The following is a 26,312-nucleotide window of genomic DNA, read 5'->3' on the forward strand; positions in this document are numbered from 1 at the left end:
AATTGAATTAAGCAACTATGTTTAAAAACTTAATGATAGTTTATTCAGACTTCTTTTTAATACTATAACATTTCGTACAGTGGACATTTTAACATTTTGATCATTTCATGTTATGTCCTTCATTTTCCATTTCAAATGCCAAATTGTCAACGGGTTTTCCGTTATTGTTGTTAGTCGAAGATTTTTTGTTCCAAGATTGGGTAACTCCAGTACCGAATGCAATAAAAGCAAGTCCGCTGATGAAATATGCCGAGGCTCCGATGAAGAAAATGTACCTCCATTCTTCGAATCCATTCTGAAATTAAAAAATAAAGATAGATTTAACCAAGACTGTGTACCTACCAGTATTAAGAAAAGGGCGCAAACATTCATATTAACAGTTTTTAGGAACACAAACTTAGTAATTATGTATATTCTCACAAGTTTTCATAAACATAACCCCCATCAGCCACCAGGCGACATTCTACTGGAATTTTTATGGATAAGTTATGGTAGTATTAAAAAAAAACTCAATTTTTGATGTTCACTTAGCTTAAATTAATTATCGTTGCAGCCTGTTAAGTAATTAGAAAAACTGCTTTTTAAATTATTTTTAAGCAATGTACTTTTGTCGTTTTTTTTCTCACCTTGTTAACGAAATTGCCGAATATTTTGTTATTTAATTTAAATTAAAAAATCACCTTCACAAAAAAAAGGTGTAGGTAAATAATGTGGGTCCTTATGAAATATTGTATGCTTACCCGTTCTTTGGTAAAATAACTAGTCACAAGTGGTGTTATGAACCCCGTCGTGCTTCCTATGCAGTTGGCAATACCATACAGTGTTCCAGCATAATTGGGTGCCAAATCTTGGTGGTTCTGCAGGTTGGTAACGGATGCTGCTCCGTTGATCCCGAGAGACGCCGTGATCACCAGGACGCTGATCAGAGGGTTACATCCGATGTATGATAGCAAAATGAGCAACAAACCGGGTAAGAAATGGGCTAAAAGAAAATAAAGAGATAAGCATCAAAAAATAATTCTGTATTTTCACAAATCGGGAATAAATAAAAACTTATTGAATCTCTTTTTATTTTTCAACACGATATTAATTGTTTTAATGAATAGCGCGACATCAATTGTCTTCAGCTTAATATAGACAAATGTAAAATAATATCTTTCTCGCGACGAAAAAAACCTATACAATTCAACTACAAACTAAAAAAAACTTCCCTTTCAACGGTTTCGTCAATAAAGGATCTTGGCATTACTTGAGATAATAAACTCTCCTATCGTGAACACATTGATAATATTGTTAACAAATCCCTCAAACTTCTCGGTTTTATCAATAGAATGACTACGGACTTCAAAAATATTAATACCATCACTAGTTCGACCCCATCTAGAATACGCTTCTCCAATTTGGTCTTCAGTCTCCATTCTACAGGACTCATATTGACCATATCGAGTCTGGCCAACACCGTTTTCTAAGAAAAGTGGCATGGTTGCTCGGATTACAAAGGGGTAATTATTCCTTGAGACGGGAACTGAGATGGACCTTATATGCATTTTCAAAATGCTTAATGCTATAAGTGATGTACCATCTCTGTTGCAATACATTTATTTTTATGTTCCCAAGCATGTCACCAGAAGTCAAAATCTGCTATTTATTAAATCTTCTAAGAGCAACTTTCTTCTGAAAGATTAGTCAATTCACCACACGACTTAGAATTCTTTGGGATAGATCTTCCGGCTTTTCGTAGATCTCTTCGTGACTAAACAGTGTGGGATGAAGGTAGATTGGCATGGTTTAGCTCGAAGTCTTATATCTTTCGTTTTTATGAATATATTGTATACCATATTTGTTTTGCCCTTGTTTGTCTTTGCTACATCGTTTTATGTTATTTTTGTTCAGTTTCTTGCATTTATGTTTCTTCATGTAACTGTTGTAATTGGCTTAGGCCGTATATATAATAAATAAATATTATGACAAATAATGACATAACAAATGTATTATATAAAAAGTAGGTTCTTATCGATAATTAACGAGCACTTACAAAATGGCTGGCAGTTGGCGTCACGTCATTTTGACGTCTCACGTCATGCCCACCGAGTGCGCACCTAACAAACAATGCGTACAAGTATGCCGCGGTAATGTAATACGTGACGTTTGTCCTATAGGGCGCGAAATATTTCGTTTTTAGGTAATTCAAAATATGTTATCCTGTATAAAATAATTCCGTTACCATCGAAATGTTTTGCTCATTTAAAAATAGTAATAAATCATTTGAAATTACCGTTCCACGATAAAACTGGCATTTAAATCACTTACAAAATAAGCAGAATGTCTTTCGCATTGCAGTCACTGAAATGACTCCCCTCTTCCTGATGCAGTCGCTTCCGGCTCCGAAAACGAATCCCATAAACATTCTGGTGATGTAGGGGACGCCGGAGATGAACCCAGCTTGGGAAAGGTTGAATCCGAGCACTTGGGCAATAAACTTGGGACCGGCGGTCAGCAGGAAGTAGAGGCCCCACAAATTCCCGTAGTGCAGAACCACGAAGGCCCAGAATGGGATAGATGTCAACACATCTCTCAGGGGAACCAATGGCTGAAAACACAATATTGTCAGAAAAAAAAACTTAACCCGAACCACGTAATGATTTACTAAAGTGTTGAGATCTCTGCAAGAACTGATTTTAATTGATCTTCTCAGGTCGCAGTGACGTCTGGAGCTTATACAGCACTCACCCTCATTTCAAAGAATAAAAAATAATGCAATTAAAATAGTATTTCGCTCTCGTCCCCTCTCATATGATACGAATGAATTAACGAAACAAATTAGTTACAGAATAAGGCAACTGTTTCGTCATAGAGAATTTCTTAAAAGTAAAAAAATAAATAAAGTAATTATGAATATCTTTTTTGTGATAGTTACGTTTAGTGACACATAAAAAAATAATTACTTAATAATAATATAATAATTACTTAATCTTTTTTAAAAAAAACGTGATATTTCCCTGTTATCACTTTATATATCGAAATCTTTTGCGTGCAACTCCCGTTTCAAGGTTGGTCATACTCGTGCATTAACAAGATGCATTTATACATCGCCGACCGGTCAACGCACTCCGCTTTATAAGTGCTGCATTGCGGATTTCAAGTTTAATTTGACAATGTCAAAAATAATAGTTTCCTGTGCCTAACATCATATGTTTGTTTATCAATATCAAATCACATTGCATTAGCTACACGCACTTAGGTCATTAATAAAATTAAAACCCTCTATAATGTAGTAATTACATAATATGGTCGAATTCAAGTCGAGTTCAATTATTAATCTTCCCTTTTTTAAAAAATATTTTTAAAAAAATTACCTCTTTTTAGTATTATTTTTTCTTTAAATAATATAAATGGAAAGACATTTTTATTTAAAAAAAATCAGAATTGACGATTTAGTAGCTATTTTAAATGATCTAGTTATGAGTAAAAATAAGAATGAAAAAGGAATCGTATATTCAACGAATATAAGTCAAGAAAAGTACTTTTAAGGGGTGTAAACTTAGAGCATATAGATGTATATACTTTAAGGGTCTAAAAAAGCTATTTACTGACTTTGTTGCATTACTTTGCGTCACATTTTTATTACAATTTCATAAAAAAAAAGATTATTATTTTATCAAAAATTCATGCGGTCAGGAGAACTTTCAATTTAAAAAAAAAAATTAAGTGGTTTTATGGCAATTAGTTAATGACTTATGGAGTTTCTAAAAATTACAATTTAAAATTGCGCTGATAAATATCTTATTCGCAACACGGGGGAACAATTTTTCATTAGGTAAGTATCTACAATTAGTATTTTCCTCGATAATCAGTATTCTAAGAAATAAAAAATAGAACGATAGAAAACAACTTCCAAATAACAAAAAATACCTTCATGTTATATGTATCTATGTATGTATGTTACAGCTCTGTATATTAAATTTGTACTCGTATATAAGGTTTTATCGAAGCATAGGTTTTAATCGAAGCTTTCGAAATGTGGTGATGGCGGCGAATGCTGCGGATTCCGTGGACGGCCAGACGTACGAATGCATTATTCTCCAGGAACTGGACATAGGAGAAAGACTAGCATCCATGTTCGAGAAAAGAATCCTGCAGTTCTTTGGGCATATTTCTGGGGGAAACTCCGATAGTTTGGAGAAAACTACTCTCCTGGGAAGTGTCGAAGGGACTAGGTCGCGTGGACGTCAACCGACAAGATGGTGCGGCACAGTCACTGAATTATCAGAATCTTCACTGTCAAATTAATGCCTATAGAAGAGCACAAGACCGTTCCAGATGGAGGGAGGCTGTCCACAGACGAGCCATGCCCGGAGTCAGGCGTAATCACCATCCTCAGACATGAGGCACAGATTGAAGAGATAAGGTTTATTATTATTTTTATTTATTTTTTTAATGAAAAAGAAATATTTGCGTTCTTATGATTTACCCAAATATTTAATTTTGAGGGCCATTTTCAACGAGTTGTAAATAACTCACTATTAGAAAATGGAATCAAGTTGGGGTAAAGTGGGATTCGAACCACGGAACTTAGGTCTGTGAGTCCGAGACACTAGCCACAGGACCACAATTTGATTTCTCTGTTCTATTTGGTTTTATTTTCTGTAATATTATTTTGTTCCCTCTTAAGTATTCCCTTATTTTCTCCCTGGATTATGGCACTATAGTAATGATTTTTTTTACACACTATAGATATTTATCATCAGCGTGTTTCTATCGTTTAGCTTTTTTGATAAATTGTTTCGTATGGGAGCTAAGACTATCCAAAAACCCATTAAAGCGCCCAGTTTTATCTGCCGTCTTCGGACGTATGGTATAAAACTCTGATAATTAATTTTAAACAACGAAAAATGTATCGACACAAAAAATAAAATCCTGATGCTTTTTCTCAAAAAAAAAACACCAAATTGGTTTAGTTTTGAGGTACGGTTTTCTCAAAAAATAAACTCCAAATTGGTTCAGTTTTGGGGTACGGAAAACGGGACAAAGAAACGGGATAAAATCGGTTTGTGGTCTTGTGGCTAGTATCATGATCTCACGGATCAAAGGTACGAGGTTTGCACCCCGCTATACCACAATTTGATTCCCATTTTCCAATAGTGAGTTATTTACAACTCGTTGAAAATGACCACCAAAATTGAAATATTTGGGTAAATCATAAAAACTCAAATATTTCATTTACTAAAAAAAAGGTCGATTTTAATTAGGCATAGTGAGTTCGACGTGCAATTGTATGCGCACAGTATGGAGGAGGCATTTGCGAGAGAGTGACAGAAAAATAATGAGCTAAAATCGGATTTTAATTACACATCGATAGCGAAACAACGCCGCTTTTTCAACCCATGTTTTTTTGTAATAAATAAAAACGTAATTTTGTGACTAAAACGTCATACTCCAAATTAATCTAGCTGCTTGCGTTTAAATTTTACAACGGTTTTAAGTATATAATATAACACAAGACACTCTGTATAATGAAATATCTCAAGACGCAAGCGGAGGAGAGGTGGGGAATTTTGAGTAATAATTAAGTACCATATCTAGAACACATGTGCAAAAAATCAGCTGGTTATAAAACATTTGATGTTTATGGCTATTTTTGGCCTAATATTCCTGGGCTAAAATAGAAACTACGCCGTTCTCTAGTTTTGCACATTTATTACCATTTCCAGCCATATGTTTTACGTTATTTTTACAATAAAGGGACTAACTTTTAAAATCAAATCACGAATTAAAAATATTATAATTAGTTATATTTTTCAGTTCAGTCCAGTGACGAAATACGGCGTTTATGGTTAAAAAAAAAGTACATACTTGCTATACAAAATAAGCGTTTGACATGTAAACATTGCAAGAAAATATTCCTAGCAGCATCACTAGATACAAAAATACCTGTTCTAAAGCTGCATATTATACATATATATGTATATATACACTTTAATAACATATAATAATAATAATACTTTATTTTAATAGAAATGAAGATATAACAAAAATAAATTACTTGAAACATTAAAGTTTGTAAGTGAAAATTCTTTATGGAAGTTCATTGTAATTTACTATGGAAATAAAAGACGAGTGATACTTTAATCCACACATTTGGAATATCCAGTGACCTGTCATTTCTTCACAGATACCAGTCCCAAAGATGTCGCGAAAGCGATGAAACCGGTCACTGTATATTCTAAATTTGTGGATTAAAGTATCACCTGTCATTTATTTCTATAATAAACTGGAGGCATGTATGAAAAAGTTAAAAATTAAAAACGAAAATAAAAAATAAAAAAATAAAAAAAAACAAACTAATAAATTAAATTAAATATTATTATAAATATAATACTTCATTATATTTTTACCTCGCTACAAAACTGTCCGGTTGCGTCAGATAAATTCAAACATTTATTATTAATACTGGCTTTATTCCGTTGGTTATTAATAAACTTCGCTTCATTTATTGAAACATGTGTATTTTTACCTTAAATACATGGTTTTCGTTTGTGCAGTTGGAATTTTCTCACCTTTTGATCGTCGACGCTTTCTCCGATGCAGTTTAATATGTAAGCTTTCTCCTTGTCGCTTATTCTAGGATGGGTTTTGGGAGAATCGGTGACCAGGAAGAACCAGAGGAACGTCCACAGCACCCCGATGAGCCCAGGGATGTAGAATGCCCACTGCCAGCCGACAGAGGAGATCAGGACACCGCACAAGGACCACGTGATGACGGTACCGAAGGTCCCTCCCATCAGAGCTGCTACAAACTTTCCCTTTTCGTCCGGTGGAGACCAGTTGGCGACCAGACTGTGGAGCGATGGGTACAAGACTCCCTGAAGATGTCATACAATTTAGTAATCACTAGCGAATTCTCTCTATCCTGACAACTGGCAAATTTAGATTATGTTCATACTAAAGTCTAAAACGCCACACGACACACCATAGGTAAATCTAAAATGACTTAATTTTTCTGCTCAATTTCATTGAGGAAACAAATATTTATAATTATTAACATATTACAACAGAGATGAAGAACATTTTAGAGAAGGTAATAAAGAAGTCTAGGGTATCTACAGGGCTTATGATCTGTCATTGACTGTTTTACGTGGGCTTTATACACTGTGTAACATTCACCATTCTGCACATATTTAAACATGTATTTTCCTTCAATTCCTTTATCTGTTGATGTTATTTATGCGGGTGAGATTCATCTAATTCAATTGTTTTACCCACATACTAGGCAAAGCCTGAATTTTTATTTATTTTTTCTTTCAATTTTATACTTCTTCGTGAACCAGGTGGATTTATCAACAATATTTTGAATTTGTCAAAATTTTTCGTAGACAAGGACTGGATTCAACTCCCTGGGGATCTGTTCTGGGGATCTATTCTTCAGGATTCAAAGGACGATAAATCGTTTGCAGTCCTTAGAATGAGTCGATTCCGGTCGTGGATACCACTAAGGCTTCCTCATTGACTACTTTCGCGCCTTTACAAAACAGGTTGTTTCGAGTCCTACTCAGCAAATTGAGCATTCGAATTTCATGAAAGGCTGAAAGGAAAAGGGGTTTCATCGGAGATACTCGCACTATCAATCAAACTTACACCTAGTGCTCCAATGAGGAAGCGACACGTGACCAGCACCCACGGACTCAGGGACGCTGCCGCGGGGTTCAGCAGTGTCAGGACAGCCGCCCCAGCGCTGGTCAGCCCCACCACGAGGCGGGGTCCCCAGCGCTCCGCTAGCGGGCCCCCCGGGAGGGAAGTAATCGTATATCCCCAGAAATACGCCCCCAGAATCACTCCCTGTGTAGAGGAACTCCAATTATACCTCGTGTTGTCCTGAAAAAAAAAAAAAAAATATTTATTTACTTTTTTCCGTGTCCTAGCGGAACGATTAATAAAACAAGAACCCGAGAGTTATCTTCAATAAGTCCAAGTAAAATAGAATTTTCTGTATGAAAAATATTTTTTTTATATAAAATATATTTTTGGGCACGCTCAATGAGGAAGTTCAGTGCTACGGGAAAATTGAATATGAAAAATGTTTTCTTACACGCGGTAAAAATAAGAGCATTTAATTTTTGGCGGCCTCCGTGGTGTACTGGTCAAAACGTTCGACTCACGCACGGAAGGTTCCGGGTTCGATTCCCGGTGGAAACACATAAATTAAAATGTGATTTATCTCAAGCCTGGGTGTTCTGTGATGTAATTCACCGCTGTAATTGAGCCTCCTGGCTTGTTGTGGTGCAAAAAAAAAACAACAAAAAAAAAAACAACAACAACAAATTGTTCGGCGAAGTTCCTCTAAAATGTATGAGAAAAACAATAAAAAATCAACTTCTTTGAACGACGTCACTAGTTCTTCGAAATCAACCAATCATGGGTGAAGTGATTGATTTCCGGTTTTCGGGAAGTCAACCCTCCAATCAGAACAACTCACCGTAGAGTGATGTCACTCGCGGAGTAATAATAAAAAAATGCAAAGCCTTAAAAAAACGTAGGGATGATAATACCACAAATAAATGAATTTTTGGCTAAGTTTGATAGTCTATTAACAAATATATATTTTTTAAATATCACTGAACTTCCTCATCAAAGTTTTCTGACATTGATAGATATTTGAAATTTCCATACAAATACACGAACACTTTATTTTACTTTCGACAGTTGAAAATAACACTTCCTATTGCATTTGGGATCCTGGACGAATGTTCTCGACTCGTCAGAAAAAATCTTTAAAAAATAATTCGAGTGAACCCATCCTGTGGTGTGCTAGTAAGTGCATTTGTCTATCATGCTCAGGGGTTCTGGGCTCAATTACCGACAAGGTTGACTGGAAATATTTTTAAAAGTTTTTTTCACTCGCGAAACTGGCACCAACGCTGCTATTCCAAACGCTCTCGCGCCCATAGAAAACACTTTTATCTCGCGTATTTTGGGTGTAAACACGCGAGATAAAAGCTTTTTCTACGGCCGCGAGAGCGTTTGAAACAGCAGCCCAGAAAAGTAAAATTTATCATCATCTGTAAATTTTAAATAGAAAAATAATACATACATACATATGAAGGTACAAGGGTGGAGCGATATGTGGCTTTTTTATATATATTTTTTTACATCATTGACCCTGTATTACTAAACGTTGCTATGAACAAGTAGCTTTTGAAACAGGTAAATAAATTTATTTTTTTACCTATCTTCAGGTGGCGCAGAAGACTTAAAATTTAGAAGAATTTTTCGAAATATTTCAATAATTAAAACGAATATTTTTATCGGCTTTAACTTTATTATCTCAAATGAAAAAATAAAAAATTACAAGATTATAACACGTTTTTGATCATTTCATCCTTCATGCGGGGTAACTCGTTGAACTTCAAAGAAAAACTGATATTATGTGTCAAATGTTGGCATTTCTTTTCTTGATTTTATTCTTGCTCGGATGTATCCATCGCGTGCTGAAGTTTCACAACAGCCAAACTTGCACCAAAGACCGCTTTTCTCCACAGCTTTTGTGTGACAAGGAAACTTTTCAATACATATATTTATATTTCAACTCATAATTTTGTTCCTTATTTCCCTGACACTATATTTTGAAGTAAATGACGGCTCAAATATTTTTAATGCTGTCCAGTTTATCAAATCATAATAGTAGTTTGCTTCATAGATTAATTTGGGAGTCAAAAATCTTTTATTTTCTTTCCCTTTTCAGTTTTTCGCGCTTTAAGTATTCGTCGAAGTGCTAATTCTTTAATATGTTGCCTTTTGTCAACTAGGTGCTAATTCTTTAATACTTTATAATATCCTTTACTTAGGTAACAATTATCTGGGCCACCAAACACGGGACACGACGAATCCTTTCTTCAATTACGATCACAAGTCAATTTATTATTAATATTGGCGAGACTCAAATATTTGGTTTAATCTTTAAGACAGGAAATTAAATTGACAATGATAATCAACATAAGTAATCTAATACTTTGCGAGGATTAAAAATACGTATTTATTGAGTGACAACAGTATTATTATTCGCATATATATTTTAAACACCCTAAAGGGTTTGAAATGTATGTAAGTTTCTAAGTCTTAGTATATTTATAAAATGTGAAGTGATATGTATACCATTGGATTTTGTCTAGAGGAAGAGATCATCATTACAGGACACTGCTGCGAGACATTGCATATTTTTTTTATTATTATTACAAATTATAATATGAGTATTGTCCAGGTGCTGATATGAAATTGAATTTTTTTCCAAATTATATTTAAATGTGACTTAGACATTTTCGTAAAATTTAACATTTGTTATTGTTAAACCAGTGACAGCTCAAAAACTGACCGAGTAGTTTGTCTGTAGCGAACGTTTAAAAAAAACAATTTTGTGAACAAATTAAAATTTCACGTGAAGGTTTTCGTTTAATGATGTTTTCGTATTCACCTGATTTATTACCTAACGACTTCTTTGTGTTTCCAAATGTCTAACAAAAATTGTTGACAGCGTTTTTCATTCGAAGTCTTCCAAATCCACGTTTTTGAAATACGACGTTAGAGGAGAAAAAACTGTTCAGATAATTGGTTCAAACGCGTACAAAAGTGTATAAAACTGTAAGACTAATATTTTGAAAAGCAATAAAACGATTAATAACAGAAACATGATAACTTTTATTGTTTTTGTAAAATTTAAAAGGCATCGTATAATGTACTTACCCATCAGCAAAAAATAGGATGCTGAAAAAGTTGAAAAAAAAAGAGTTGTTAATGTGACAATCCAACGGAACTGCCGGCATAAAATGGCCGCCATCAACAAAAAAGACTGTATATAATTATATAACACTAATTGATTTACCAATAAAAAGCATAATTACCATAATATCATTGTGGAGTGATTGTTCTTCGCGGGCAGTGAGACTATCGGCCGACATATTTCTGGGAATTATTTTTAAACATTCGGACTGTTGACTGCAAAAAATAAACAATAATATTTTTAAGATCAGTCTGCGAAAATCGCACTAGGGTACGAAAATAGCGAGCACACACAAAAAAATGTAAAAACCTGGTTCACTCCAAAGCTAAATTGCTTACTTATAATTGAAATAATACTGTTTATCAGATTGATGTCATGAAACATAAATAATTAAACAATCGAAATATACAGAGGAAGATCAGTGTTTTTTAAATTTGTTATATGTGTCAATTAATTAAGTCAGCATTTTTTAAAGTAATTTTATATCGTTTTAAATAAAAGTGGTTAAAAATAAATATCAAGGGTACGATTTTTTAAAGTTTTCTGATTTTGAAATTACTCCGCTTGTGAGGTCACAAGTTCTCTTTGGTGAGTTCTGCTGATTGGCTTCTGCTTTTTTGCAAAACGGAAATCTATCACAATACTTTATCATTGGTTGATTCGGAAGAACTAGTGACGTCGTTCAAAGTAGTTCATTTTTATTGTTTTTTTTCATACATTATCAACAAACAAACGTTGAGGTACAATAAAATGCTTTAATTTTTACCGCGCGTAAGGATATAATTTATACATCCAATTTCCCGTAGCACTATACTTCCTCATTATGTCCAAATTTTTGTAGACATGTAGCAAGTAGGTACCGGATAATACCCACTAGGGAATTTATCAAATTAATGGAAATTTATTACAACAGAGATGTAAAACACATTTTAAGAGGGAACATAGGTACAGGACGTATGACCTGTCCGTCATTGGTTGTTTTTTTTAATATTTATATACATTGTAAGTTATTTCATATCAACTATGTCGGGGATCGAACCCGAGACCTCTTGCATGGTAGGCAAACGCACTGTCCATTTCACCACGAGGCCGACCAAAGAAGTCTCGTAAATAAAGTCATATAATAAAAAATACCTATTACGAACAAAAGAAAACAAACAAACAAATCATCAAGCCATTTTCCGTAGGGCAGGCAGAGAGGACAGAACGCCACATTACTCTGTCTTTGCATGCAGCCTCGCTTCTTGTACATTCATACATTTATCTTCTCATGCACGCGCGTCAGGAAAAAAAATGAAACATTATAAGCAAAGTCAATAATACAACTTTAAAAAAAAATGTATGTGAGACAAAGAGTTTAAATCTTTAACGTGTTTCTTTTTGTAAACTTATGGGCGATCCTATCCTCATTTGTATATTATAAACAATGTTTTGAGTTTGTCCGAAGTTTTGTAGACAAGAACTGGATTCAACCTCCTAGGGAGCTGTTAATATTGACATATTACAATAGAGATGGATAACATTTTAGAGAAAGGAATACACAAGTCTAGGCATCTAAAGGGCTTATGCCCTGTCATTGACTGGTTTAAGTGGCCGGTCATAAGCCCTATAGATGCCAAGAATTCTATATTCCTTGCTCTAAAATGTTTTCCATCTCTGTTGTAATATGTGTATATTATTGATATTATACCAGGGCCCCGATTACAATGAGAAGTTAACAGGGTTATCTTCGACATATTATAAATATAATATAAAGAAAAACCTTAGAGTATATATGCTCTAAGAGAAAAACCGATATTTTTGTACAAAAATGAATGTATTTGCATGAGCATTTAAAGTACTCGTATCTTCGTCGGTAATCTACAGTTGAACATGTTTAGAAGAAAAAAAATGTATGCATATTCTGCTTTTTATACAGAAAACTTAATTTTACTTTGCATATAAAATTTAAGATAAATATCAACGTCCCTTTGTAACTGGGGCCTGATCTGAAGACGGCAGCATTCTATATTATCAAAAAAGGAATTTCAGCCCTACGGGAAATTGGATACAAAAAATGTTTTCTTGCGCGTGGTAAAAATTAGAGCATTAAATTGTACCGTAAAATTTCTTAAAAATGTACGAAAAAGATAATAATAAATATTTTAATAAAAACGCACTACTTTGAATGACGTCACTGGTTCATATGAACCATCTAATGATATGAGAGCTTTGAAGGATATCCATTTTGGTCACCGTAAACGAACCAATCGGAAGAATTGTCATAGAACGACCTCTGACGTCACTCGCGGCATTATTTCAAAAATACAAAACTTTGAAAAATCATAGCGCTGATAATACGATATATAAAAATGAAAAAATATTTAATTTGCTTAGTTCAATATTCCATTAACAAATAAAAAAAGAAAAGAAAAACACTGAACTTCCTCATTGTAATTATTTTTATTTTAATGTACGGGCAAAGTGAAATGTTATGTTTCCGAGAATAGATATAAACGACAGAGAAAGCAGAGAAACTGTTGAATAGATATGTATGTCTAATATACCTACGTAAAGAAAGAACACCACACTTCTGGAAAACATATGAATATTATTAGCTCATTAATTTTACCCCCTTCCGATTGATTTTATGCATATGGTACAGTGATATATAAACTTATTTATTTACTGCTGATATCGGCAAATAATTAAACATTTAGAATGTAGAGCATTGGAAATATTGAATTAGTAATATTAACCAATTCAGCAGGTACTACATGAAATTGTGTGTCATCGATTTCCTAATTTTTTCTTCATTTTTGTGGTTTTGTAATAGTAAAGCAAATAAAGTCATTCTTGCACGTTCGATGACTTCAAATCGGACGCTTCGTTTTGATTTGTCTTCACTAGATCCTCAAAACAAAGACAACTTAAACAAATAAAAACTAATACCACTTTCGGACAAAGGGATTTTGAGTATTATGCAATTAAAATCTATAACCTACTTCCACTGTCCATTGAAACAATGAGTAACGAGAAAATGTTCAAAAAGGGTATAAAAAATGGATAGTGGAGCTGAGTAGAAGTAAAATGGATTGTCTCATTTGCCCAAATCAATATTGAATCAACCGCTCAACAAATGCACAGTTTTTGTTATTATAATGTGCGCTTTTTATTATTAATAATATAGGTGTGGATAAATGAAATGACAACATAAATACGTAGTGCATAAAACTGTCTGAACATTTTGTTAATTATCTCTGTAAATTAAGTCTTCTTGGTATATTCGCACAAGTAAAAATATTTTAAAAGAATGTGTATTGTTAACTGTTCTCGGCATGGGTAACCCCAGTGAGGTCACATTATTAATTATTTTTTATTTTGTGGAAAAAGAAAAGCAAATGAATGAATGAATCATAGTTTTATAATCTATTTTGACAGTATTTACATTAGTGATGAAACGGATAGTAATTAAGCTGTATACCGGATATTCTGCGAGCCCCTAAGCCGGATATCCGGCTCATTGTCGCCGACTTGACGCGACGTTTAGTAGATCCGAGCTACGCAACGCCCCGCTGCGGGGGTGAGGTGAGGAAAATCGGACGATTTTCCCAAACACGGTCGATATCAATAAATCAATTTAGTAGCTTAAGTTTCATGAAATTTTCGCGGTTTAATAAATATTAGGTATCCGCCGGATATTAAGCTACTATCCGATATCCGGCCGGATGGTAACATTACATAATAGTAACATTAGGCCTGAAAGTGGAGAGTTACCGGATATCCGTTTCATCTCTGCTTTATATTCAATTTATTATACTCGTACATTATAAACAAAAATATTGTTAAATATTAAAACAAGATGAAGTTTATATGTAGTTTTTCACTGCAATATTTCATAGTCCCTGGACTGGCTCCATTGCCTCTGAAGCGTAAGACTGATTAATTTGCCTTTGTGTGTATTATAAATTATACGCAGAGTACAAATGCAGTGCTCTATGCATCATTACGTTCGGAAGAGGGAATGAAATCGATGATACCTTTTCCTCCCATTACCAAGTGAGGGTGAGCATTTATGGGGCACTTCAGGTATGCTATTCTGAACCGCTCTCGTGGCACGAGAAAACAGTTTTTATCGTGTATTTTGTATGTAAACACGAGGTAATACGGCCGCGAGAGCGTTTGGAATACCACCCCTGATTGCATTAACAACTCGCTCAAATGAATCTCTTTGAAACTTTTAAATTATTAGGATTTGTACTTAGAACCGGAAAAGATAAACACATTAAAATATCTTTACACATCTCTAGTTAGAAGCCAACTAGATTGTAATTCTCCAATATGGTCACCTTATCAAATCACTTTCTCAGATTCTATTGAAAGAATTCAGAATAAATTTCTTAGATATATTAATTTTAAGATGGGTTTTTCTACTAATCAATTAAATTATAACAAAATTTTAGACTCTCTTAAATTAACTAAATTGCAAGAATGAAGAACATCGACCGATCTTACGACTTTATATAAAATAATAAAACCAATGTTTGATACCCCTGATCTACTGAAATTGATTTCATTCTATGTACCACCTAGATTAAGCAGAACATCTACAATATTTTATTGTCAAAATTCTCGAACGGTAGCTCAATATAACTCACCTATTGTTAGATTACAGAATACCGGGAATGAATATGCATCCCATTTTGATACATTAGTTTATCTCTGCTTAGCTTAAAAAATAAAGTGACCAACATATTTTTATCAAAAAGAGCAAATCATCTTCAGAATATTGGGTTGGAATAGTTATAATTTGATTGATTGATGTATTTTGTTATTGTATAATTTCTTAAAAATATATATGTATTTCAAGTAATTAATAATGTGTACAGTACGAGTATATTAATATTTCATACTCGATTTTTTAAAATTATTTTTATTTTTAAGCACTCTTCATACCACATATATGTAAATGGCAGAAATGCCGTATATAAATAAATAAATAAATGAAGGGTCTGCTAAAATAATATATTTTATTTTATTTTATTTTATTTTATTTTATTTATTTGGATAACCAACAGCTATGATTATCATATATTTATATAACAAAACAAATAACAAATAAGCCAATTACAGGTTTTCACAAGTAGCATCACAGTAAGTTAAAAAAGATTCTCGAACATAAAATGAATAGTAATTAAATGTAAATTTAAAAGAAAAGAAAAAAATACTACGAGTTATTTCGAAAGCAAACGCCGCACGTTATTAAGATTATTTTCAAATAAATCTATGTTAAATGATTTATTAATTACATTAAAATTATTAAAAGTTCGCCATAAATATGAATTTTGCCTATAATTAGATGAAACAAGAGGTATGTGAAGAAGAGGGTTATTTCTTAAAACTTTGGAAGAAACATTGATAGAAAGTTTGCAAAGTAGTTCAGGACAGTCAATTGAACCAGAGGCAATTTTAAGTAAATAAATTATATCCGCTATTTCACGACGTTTTTGCAGAGGCAGTAGGTGGTGTTTTTTACATATATGAATATACTGGTCAGATTTAAACTCAAGTTTCAACCGGAAACACATGAACTTTACGAATTTTTTTTGAATATTTTCAATGCGAAACATATTTACGCATGTAATGTGAATGTGATGCTTTATATCTGACTATTAGTTAAACCCGAAAATGTACTTACTTAGACTAATTAATTTGCTAGATTACGAAACTAAACCAAAAATTTTCTTTGTAAAAATTTATGCATCGTATATTAAGCGCTAAAAGTTTTGTGATTTTGAAATTACTCCGCCTGTGACGTCTCAAGTTCTCTACGGTAAGTGGTTCTAATTGGTATATTATCTTCCCCGGTAACCGGAAATATATCAAACCACTATGTAATTGATATATTTCGGAGAACTAGTGACGTTGTTAAAAGAAGTTATTTTTTATCAAAATCATTTTTATTAATTTTCTCATGCATTTTTGAGAAACTTCGCCGCACGATTAAATGCTTTAATTTTTTTCTGCGCGTAAGTAAAGATTTTTATCCAATTTCCCGTTGCACTGCACTTCCTCATTAGGAGTGGAGGAAGAGGTTTAGAGACAGCTATAGCACGCACCCTCCATTCAGCAGCCCGGCCATCAAAGACCTAGGCTTGTAGGGCAAAAATTAAATTCCACGGACCCGTCACAATAGGTCTACGCAGGTTGCAGGATGTCGTCAGGGACACGAGCTTGTTTGGCACTGGCCCCCATTGACATGGATAATATTAAGTCACCGTGTATATAACAGGGGCGAATCGTCCAAATAAGCGATTATGCACAGCTTACCATTATATTTTTGACTTTCAATAATAATGTTTTATAGTAACTATGTTTATGGGAAAATAAATGAAATAATTGTTACAATATTTGGTTTGTCCAAATGTTCATAGACAAAAGACTGGATTTCACCCCCTCGGGGTTCATTAAGATTAACAAATTACAACAGGGAGTTTCAGCTCTTTAACTTCACTAAAATCAACAGATGGAAGAATTGAAGAAATATGGATGTTCAAACATAGGCACAATGGTGAATGTTACACAGTGTGTAAAGTGGCCACTTAAACCAGCCAATGACAGGTCATAAGCCCTGTAAATGCCTTGACTTCCATATTCCTCATTTAAGATATTCTCCATCCCTTTTTGTAATTTGTTAATTGAAATAATTGTTATTCATTTGTAATCGGCACTACCGTTTATACAATCCTACAAAAAAAATAGCGCCCAGCCCGTTCTCATTCTACGATGAAACTAGCCGATTACCTCAGCTTATTCCTTTATACAAAGGAGTTCACGATATTTTATATCTTCAACCAAGTCGCCGTTTTTTACTACTTAAACAAGCTTGCAGATTACAAATATTATTTGAAGATTCTCTATTATGAAACTAGTATTTCGACCATTATTTCCGAAGGACTTTTTTTCTTTGATATGATATAGTTGACATATTATGTATCACATAGGACACGTGGCGTTCGAAGTGGTCGTTTTTGGCGTTATTCATTTTAAAAGGGATCGGCCAGTGCTCAGTGTTGTCATTTCAATGATAATAAAAATACACGTTAAATGTCATTGTGGTACTTTTTAATAAACTTTCGAACAAGTGTTGCTGTTGTTGTGTTCTTGTTTACAGGGTAGAATAAAGTTATGTAAGAGGTTAATAATAATAAATATTTAAGTTGATTTTCTCAGAACCACAGGAAAAATAGCCATTTATAATTATATTACTTATATATTATGTACTTGTAAGTAGGTACAAATTAATGAACATTTCTTGTAGATTACCGATGAAAAAAAATCACCGCTCACCACTGGTTTAATCTGAATAATGTTTTTTATTCGTGCTCTGGTAGTATATACAAAATTAACGTATTACAACAGAGATGAAGAACATTTAAGAGAAGGTAGTATAGAAGTCTAGGCATCTACAGGGCTTATGACCTGTCAATGGCTGGTTTAAGTGGCCACTTTGCACACTGTAACATTCACCATTTTGCCTATGTTTGAACATCCATATTTCTTTAATTCTTCCATCTGTTGATTTTAGTAAAGTTAAAAAGCTGAAACCTTTATTGTTGTGAAGAGATTAATTTGATTGAATTATTTCACATCTCTGTTGTAATATGTTAATATAAACAGCTCCCCAGGGAGTTGAATCCAGTCCTTGTCTACAAAAATTTGGACAAACTCAAAATATTGTGTATATACAAAATATAACTAGGGCTCTATATTATTTATTTATAATGATCATTATTTTGTAAAGGCTATATGCAATAATGTATGGGTCAACATGTGTTTGAGGATTGGGTGGGTAAACATTGCGTAACTTGGAAATTCGCAGTCGAGGTTTTTTACAAATGTCACACGTCACACAGAGGTCGCTGTGATCACAATAAATTTCAGAAGGTTAGACAAATCTGAGCCACAAATGCAAAATGTGTCCCACTTATTACGTACGAGGGTTTTACAAGGCTTTTTCTTGATTAAATTAACAATAGAACGTGATAATGGCCAAATTTATGAGCTATATATTTTTATTGTAACGTGCCATAAACAAAATGGACGACGTAAGTGAACAAGAAATCTGATATCGACGAAGCACTCAAAGAAAATGTCATCTTTTTCCATGCGCTACGTGTTTGAATAATATAAACTCGTAAACAATCGGGTAAGACATGAGATTAACCGGTGTTTTAAAATTAAGTCAACTCAAACATCAAAAGATATCGTTAAATCTCTTACTTACCGTATCATTGTATGTAATACGTTTAATACGTAGTATGTACATATTTTTGCTATTCATCATTTTTTTATTATTTTTATTTCCAATTTTCCACTGACTCGTATTATTATACATGTCTCTATTTTTAATATAAATATATAATTATTTAATCTACACCATAGATTTTATAATGTATTCTAGATTTATTATACCCACGCACAGGCCATGCCTACATGGGATATTTTTGTTTTAATAAATAAAGTGACATATGTGATAAAAAAATGTAGGTACCAAATGTAAACAAAAAAAACGTAATGGTATGTTTCTTTAGTCATAATAAATATAAATATTATATTAACAGATAATTAAAAAATGTTTTTTTATTTCCATATTTTATCGTTTCCCTGTACCTGCATTGTGGCATCTGAAGTGTCAGCTTGATAATCTTACCTACATCTGTAAGAAACGATTTACTCCGCAATTAGCGTATTTACTGTGGGATTAGATTTTTATTGCAACAGAGAAGTAAAACACTTTTGAGTATGGTATATTAAAGTATTGGCATTTACAGAATTTATGACTTGTCATTGGCTTGTTTTATTTAGTTATATTATTTTCTTTTTAATTTCATATTAACGTTTTATTACATTGTCTTATTAATATCACTATTTTTATTAGAAGAAAAAAATCTGCATAATCACTGGCTTATAGAATTATACATATATTTTGAGAATAGATGTATAATACATAAAATGAAAACAGAAAGTTACATTCAGGGTTTTTTTTAATACGAGTAAGTGGAAAATAAAAAAATACAAAATAAAAAATAAACGAAGAGATTAAAAAATAATAAAATTAAAGTATATAATTAAATTAAGAAATTTTACGAAAGCGAAAATAAAGATCGTATGGAAAACAAATCACTTAAGTGGTCATTTTATACACCGTGTAACATTCATTAATTTGCCTATGTTTGGACATCCATATTTCTTCAATTCTTACATTTTATGATTTTTGTGAAGTCCGTATAATTTCCTATCGGGCTCGAATAAGAGTAAGAGCTGGTTGCACCAAGTGTTTAAAAACGTTTAAATTAAATATTGTTTGCCTTCTAGATAAAATTGTTAGAATTTGTAATTTGTACTAAAAGAAAAAGAAATTAATGAATGAACATACATAATTTTTTTGCGGTGCATTACCAAGCATTAATATTAAATCATAGATAATATTACATAATTTTAGTTACCAACCGATGTTTCGGTTTCGGCCGCGGTTTCGATTTTGGCCAAAATTGGCCGAAACATCGGCTCAGCTGAAACTTGCTGTCGGGATGTATCGGATTACGTTCGGCTGTACTCGGGTGGATAGTCAGCAAAATTAAATATATTGGATTGTTGTACATTCAAATATTTAAATTGGTTATTATATTGCCATTGTCTAACATAAAAAATAAAAACTAGACTGATTTTGTGATTTGTCGACTGAAGTTAGTTGTTTTACTTTCATATTCATATTTTTGTTGTTCCTTATAGTGAGTAAGTTAAAGTTCCTATGGCGTATATTGAAGAACTGTACGTATAACGTATAAGTTTTATGTATAACATAATAACGAACCAAAAAGCGCTTTAAATTAACTGATTAGATTTATGCCTTTTATTTAATTTTGTATTTTATTTTCATGAACTCGTAAGGCTTAACAATAAAAACGCCTAATTTAAGGCGTTTTGAAGTTATTAACTTTTTAAAACAAATGTCGGTTTCAGCCGAAACTACAACAGAACCCGAATTTCGGATTCGGCTTCGCCGAAAACCTTGTTTTAGTCGGTCACTACATATTTTACTGGGATATAAATTTTTATCCGATCGTCGCGTCGCGTGGCAAATATTGATGTGTGTTTATAATTTCTAAATTGCCAAACTTACGAGGCTATAAATAATAATTAATGTTAAATAATTACTATATAGCCGCCGAGTTGCATTACTGTAAAATGCGTGTCAAGGTGCTGAATAAAGAAAGGACATTTTGTTAGTTGTTTATTCTATCGGTGTATTGGCCCACTGAGGATTCACATCCTAAGCTAAAATCATTTATGGTTATTATTATGCCAAATTTTCACGTTTTTAAAAATTAAATTTTACTCGTCATCATGCGAATTCGTGCGTATCACAATCTGCACCTAATGGCGAATAGGGCATTGCATCATTGAACGAAATGCAGCGTACATCGATGAGGTGATCAGTTTTACGCTTCAGGTGTTCGTTCAGGGATATTGAAATATTTCAGTGTCAAACAACCTTCACGTAGACCGTGATAAAAATGTATTTCATTAACCTTATTTTAGAGATGTGTCACCAGATCGAAAAAGGAGTAGCATGGAAGAAAATTATGCAAAATACAATATACGAGTATTATTACTTAGTTAAATAAGAAGAGACGCGATTTCCTGATTGACATTCATTATAATAAAAAAAAAAACACTTGTGACAAGTGCAGAGTCAGGTAAGTACCTAATATGTGTATACACATACAGGTATATTGACAATTATAATTAAGGCTGTAGAATAATAAACTACCAACCAGCGTCCCAGTTCCAGTTTTTATGCAATTTAAATACATTAAATTAAAATATGTTTTTGTTATAAAACTTCACTAAGTATTTCCTTTTACTACTGTATTTATTATTTATTCATATATTTATTATTACAAAATACTTAGTTAGTTCATTTCCATAATTATATAGTATAAAATCATGATTAACAACCCCTGTATGCACCTGAATATAACATAAGAATTTGCTTAGTCTCTCATAAGTCTGACGATGTCGGTCACGGCGAGACCCGGTCACCACAAAAAAAAATACGAATAAAACTAAATGCGTTTTTTTATTATTGTACTTAAAGTATAATAAAAGGTAAAGAAATATAATAATACGATTTAGTCATTTTAAAACGCAGTTATTCCGAAATTCGTCATACAAAAATAAAATAAACGTTAAATACAAACAACAATTTTCTATTTATGGTAAAAAATATACTTAAAAGTTTAATCTAAATAAAATATAATTACTTTTTGACCGGGAAATTACGCCTCTTGAAATTAATACTAAATTAGGTACCTTGGTACTCATATACAAAGTATTTCAGTAATAAATATTATTTCATAATTATCATTTAAAGATAATAGACAAACTGAAATGTGGTACAAGAAAAAATATATTAATTTGTAATTTAAAGGGAATACAAGCTTTTAAAATTATACTAATTTTATGCTATTATTCTCTAATTCTTTAAAGGTTGAATTATGCCATCAATACTAGTTTAAAAATATTCATTTGAAATAAAATAGTACTAATTTGGGAAATTATGTTTTTTTTGTATTTTTTTAGAATAATATTTTTTTAGTAAATATTTTATAATTTCTATAGTATATTTTCAGCTAAATTTTTATTAAAAAAAATACTTATTTTGTTTTTTTAATGCCACGATCTTTAAAAGAACGGCGTTTTAAAATGACGGAGAAAAAATATCAATGAGTACTGTATGCAAACAGCGCGGTAAAATAAGATTCGTCTTGTTTACACAAATATAGATTACAATGACATACAAGAATTTTCAACATTTATTATGCTGATGATTATATTATTTACACATGCTATGTGTAATTTACGCAGGCTGTGACAAAAGTAACACTTATTTTTTGGTTTTCCGCCTTTTCCACTTTTCTTGGCCCTGCGAAGGCCAAAGGCTAAAGACTAATCTACGAAACTGTAAACGACCTACAATCTTTTATATGTATGAAAAAAATCCACTCTGACCCGAGATGAAATGATTTACTGTAACCCATGACAGTAAATCGTAAATCTAAAAAAACTCCACTTCCAACAAACTGAAATAGTGTACTTAAATATTAAATATTTACCAATGAAGGGAAAAATCGAACCTTTCAAATTTTAAGCCCATATTAGAACAAAATATTTTTGAAATACACGTTAAAAATAGCGTTGTCCTAACATATTGACCGAAGCATCGCAGCATGTCCTCCAACTCTAATGTCGCGAAGGCTACTAGTGTGGCTGAAGGGGATGTGAAAAAGTGTAAGCTGAACAAAAGTGAGGGTGTGTGTGCGCAATACACACGAAGCTGTTGTAAACGATTTACAGTTACCCGCGATCCACTGTTACCCATGCTCCCGTAAACTGATAAGAACTTACTAGATGCTTGAAAATGCGAAACCTTTTTTAATGGTTGCCAGATTGATTTAAAAATTCTGACCTGCTGTTGGATTTTGAAGAAGCTGATGGTACCATGTCCAGAATATTAATACTCATGTTGACTCTCAACATATAGGAGAGCATGCAAGCGGTGAACATCATTATTCCTATCGACAGCCTAGCGGGTATTGCACCTGGAACATTAAATTAATATCTTCAATACATTTTATAGGTACGAGATTTAAGAAAGGGAGCTATCAAAAATATTATTAGGGTGAGCAATCTAATGTCAGAATTAGTATCTTCGTCACCATGGCTAGAAAGTTAACTAGTGATATCTTTTTCATATTTATATGTGTCGTTGACAGATTTTTATTTTGGCTGGAATTCATGTTGGTTAGCTAATTTACAAAACGGCTCCGCATTGTAAATGGGCCAATCCATGATTAACCATATTGTCAACACTTGGCATTTTACAATTTGGCTAGTAACGTTTAGGCGTTATGTAAATTCGGGAAGATTTTTAAGGTGTTTCAGAGAGAGCCAGAGGGGGACAGATTTAATAATGTATAATATTGAGATAGGGAAAGATTAGATAGAAGATTTTCTCTAAGGTAATAATCATTGGGTATATTCATTATAGTCCTTAAAATGTAACATGATTAGAATGACAGTTGTCAGAAAAAGTGATGACATAACTTTGTAGTTACGTCAAAGGAGTTATTTATATTGACACACGAAATATCATTTGTATTTGGCGTGTTTATTTATTTTTTTAATATAATGTTTGAAACATTAATATATAAAATCAGCTTTAAAACAAAAATAAACTTAATTATTTACGACGTTCTCACAAGGTTACATCATTTTGCAAAAACTTTAGAGATGCGACAAATTGATCGAATAAAAAAAAAATCATTTGTTGTTCATGAAAAAAGTATATATTTCTCATTTTTTGGTGAATAATTGTGTAAAACATACTATAATAAGCTTGTTTTTGCGTTTTTTATCTCAATTTTCGGAAACAGAGTTTCATCATAGCATGAAATAACTGATAAAATCGATTTGATCAGTGATCAGTAATTTCCCATCACTAATGAACTAAGTTTGACAGCTGTCATTTTAATCAAGCTAAATTTTAAGGACTATAAGTCATATTTTTCTTCTCCCATTTACCTTAGCTTCCTTCTTTTACATAGCAAACAATATGGCTGATTATTCGGTCAGCCGGAAACGAAAAAATATAGCATTCAATGTGACGTGTGATCTCACAGACATGGCATGAAAATGAAAATTGCCAAGTATATATTGATAATTGTAAGAAAGTCAGCGACTCTGTTTATGAAAGTACGTGGGGTTTAAAAATAACTTTATATCTTGGTAAATTTACACATAACGTAAATCTTTTTTAACCTTAACTGAATTCCGAGGATCTTGCGAATTTTTGTCCTGTAATTCAACCAAAATTCAATATGGCCTTTTACAATACGTCGATTGGCCCTTTTTGCAATACGGAGCCGGAGCCCGAATTAAAATGACATCCGGCTGGGAAATATAAAAATATTTTCATTTTATTTTTTGCCATTTTTGACATTGTCAAATGCATACTACTGTTTTTATAAATTATTTTTGATTTCAGCAAAAGCAAAAATAATATTTAACTTTGGACAGTTAGTTAACAAAAAAAATGTAATCAAACTCGGGACTTCTTTCACGATATACAATCCGCTAACCACAAGCTAGCGTGTCTTTTGTCACGCAGTTAATATGCTATCACAATTCACAATAGTAAAGTAATCGAATCCAATTTATCGGTTAGGTATCTAATAATGTATTCCTTTATTTTTTTATATAAATTTATTGCGTCAAAATTAGTATACATATTTAATAACAGGGAATCTATATAAAACTAATGAATAGGAAATGAAAACGGAGTGTTCCCTGTTTATGATAATTTCCATCTAACATGGCTCAGCCTGTTATAAGATGGAGAATTTTATATTTTAGAGCATAAGTAGTTCTATACTAATAGGACAAAAAGAAAACAAAAAAAAATAAAACTATTTAATTATAAATGCCTAGCTAATCATATGTAAGAAATTGAACATCGTTATTATACAAATATAAAGTATATATATGTGCCAAGAATACATGTTACTTAAACAATATAGTATAATAAATAATAAAAAACAAATATAAAGTAATGAAATACATAAAAATATAAATAATATGTGTGTACCAATTATATAAAGTACTAGGTTTTTTTATCTACATATATTTTTTTTAAAAATCTCTTGCTACACTATTTACATGTGCAGTTATTTTTATTTTAAAATTTGTTGTACATTTTGAGTCTTTTATATTTGGCAATAAATCATTAAATATTTTTGTATCAATTACATTATATTGCTTTTTACTTTTTATACTTGTAGGGTTTAAATTATGCCTTGATCTAACGAGATTACTAATTTGATTTCATGAAAATATGTTATATTAGATAACAATAATTTAAAATATCTTTAAATTCAATTTTAGAAACATGGCAAAACATGAAAAGAATAACAGTTTTTGCCATCATTCGTTCTATTACAATATGGTCATGAGAAAGAAGGACAATATCCGACATAAGCCATCTATATTTTTTTCTTTAGTTTGAACGAAACCGATAAGAAGACGACCCTCGGTTGGAATTTGTTGCAACTGAATTGGAAAAGATTTTTGAGGTAAATCCAGCCTGCCAAAAAATATTTGGACATATTCAAAACATTGTTGATTAAGACCCTCGGTTTTTAAAACGTACATATGTGGAGGGAGAGCTTTCACCGATTTTTTTTAAAGCACTAATGCTGAAGTTAAATCTACAGCGTAAAATATAAACATAATTTAATGTGCATAGAATTGATATAATGTAAATAAAACAAAATAAAACTGTACGTTATTATAAAATAATAAACGTCCTGCATTGAATCGAGTGTCTTTAATAAGCAGTATTTGTCCACTAAGCCGCCCGCCATATGATTTGAAATATGTATTGTGTTTTACTTATCGATAAACCTGCCAATGCAATAAATTGAACTTTTGTATAAGA

The 26,312-nt window shown here is 32.2% G+C and overlaps 1 protein-coding gene across 1 annotated transcript; it reads right to left on the reverse strand.

Moving 5' to 3' along the window:
- Positions 1–20: 20 nt before the first annotated feature.
- On the reverse strand, positions 21–23,439 carry LOC148279761 (sialin). Its single transcript, XM_088229466.1, has 7 exons — positions 23,286–23,439; positions 10,893–10,986; positions 7,636–7,872; positions 6,558–6,863; positions 2,311–2,590; positions 741–982; positions 21–295 (listed from the first exon to the last, which is right to left on the reverse strand). Exons 1-7 carry the CDS (start codon positions 23,384–23,386, stop codon positions 101–103), a joined length of 1,455 nt encoding a protein of 484 aa, XP_088085592.1. The 5' UTR covers positions 23,387–23,439; the 3' UTR covers positions 21–100.
- Positions 23,440–26,312: the final 2,873 nt, after the last annotated feature.

This window comes from Micrasema longulum, unplaced genomic scaffold (assembly GCF_059751315.1).
Source record: "Micrasema longulum isolate JH-2025_06_02 unplaced genomic scaffold, ASM5975131v1 h1tg000677l, whole genome shotgun sequence".
In the NCBI taxonomy this organism is placed as follows: domain Eukaryota; kingdom Metazoa; phylum Arthropoda; class Insecta; order Trichoptera; family Brachycentridae; genus Micrasema; species Micrasema longulum.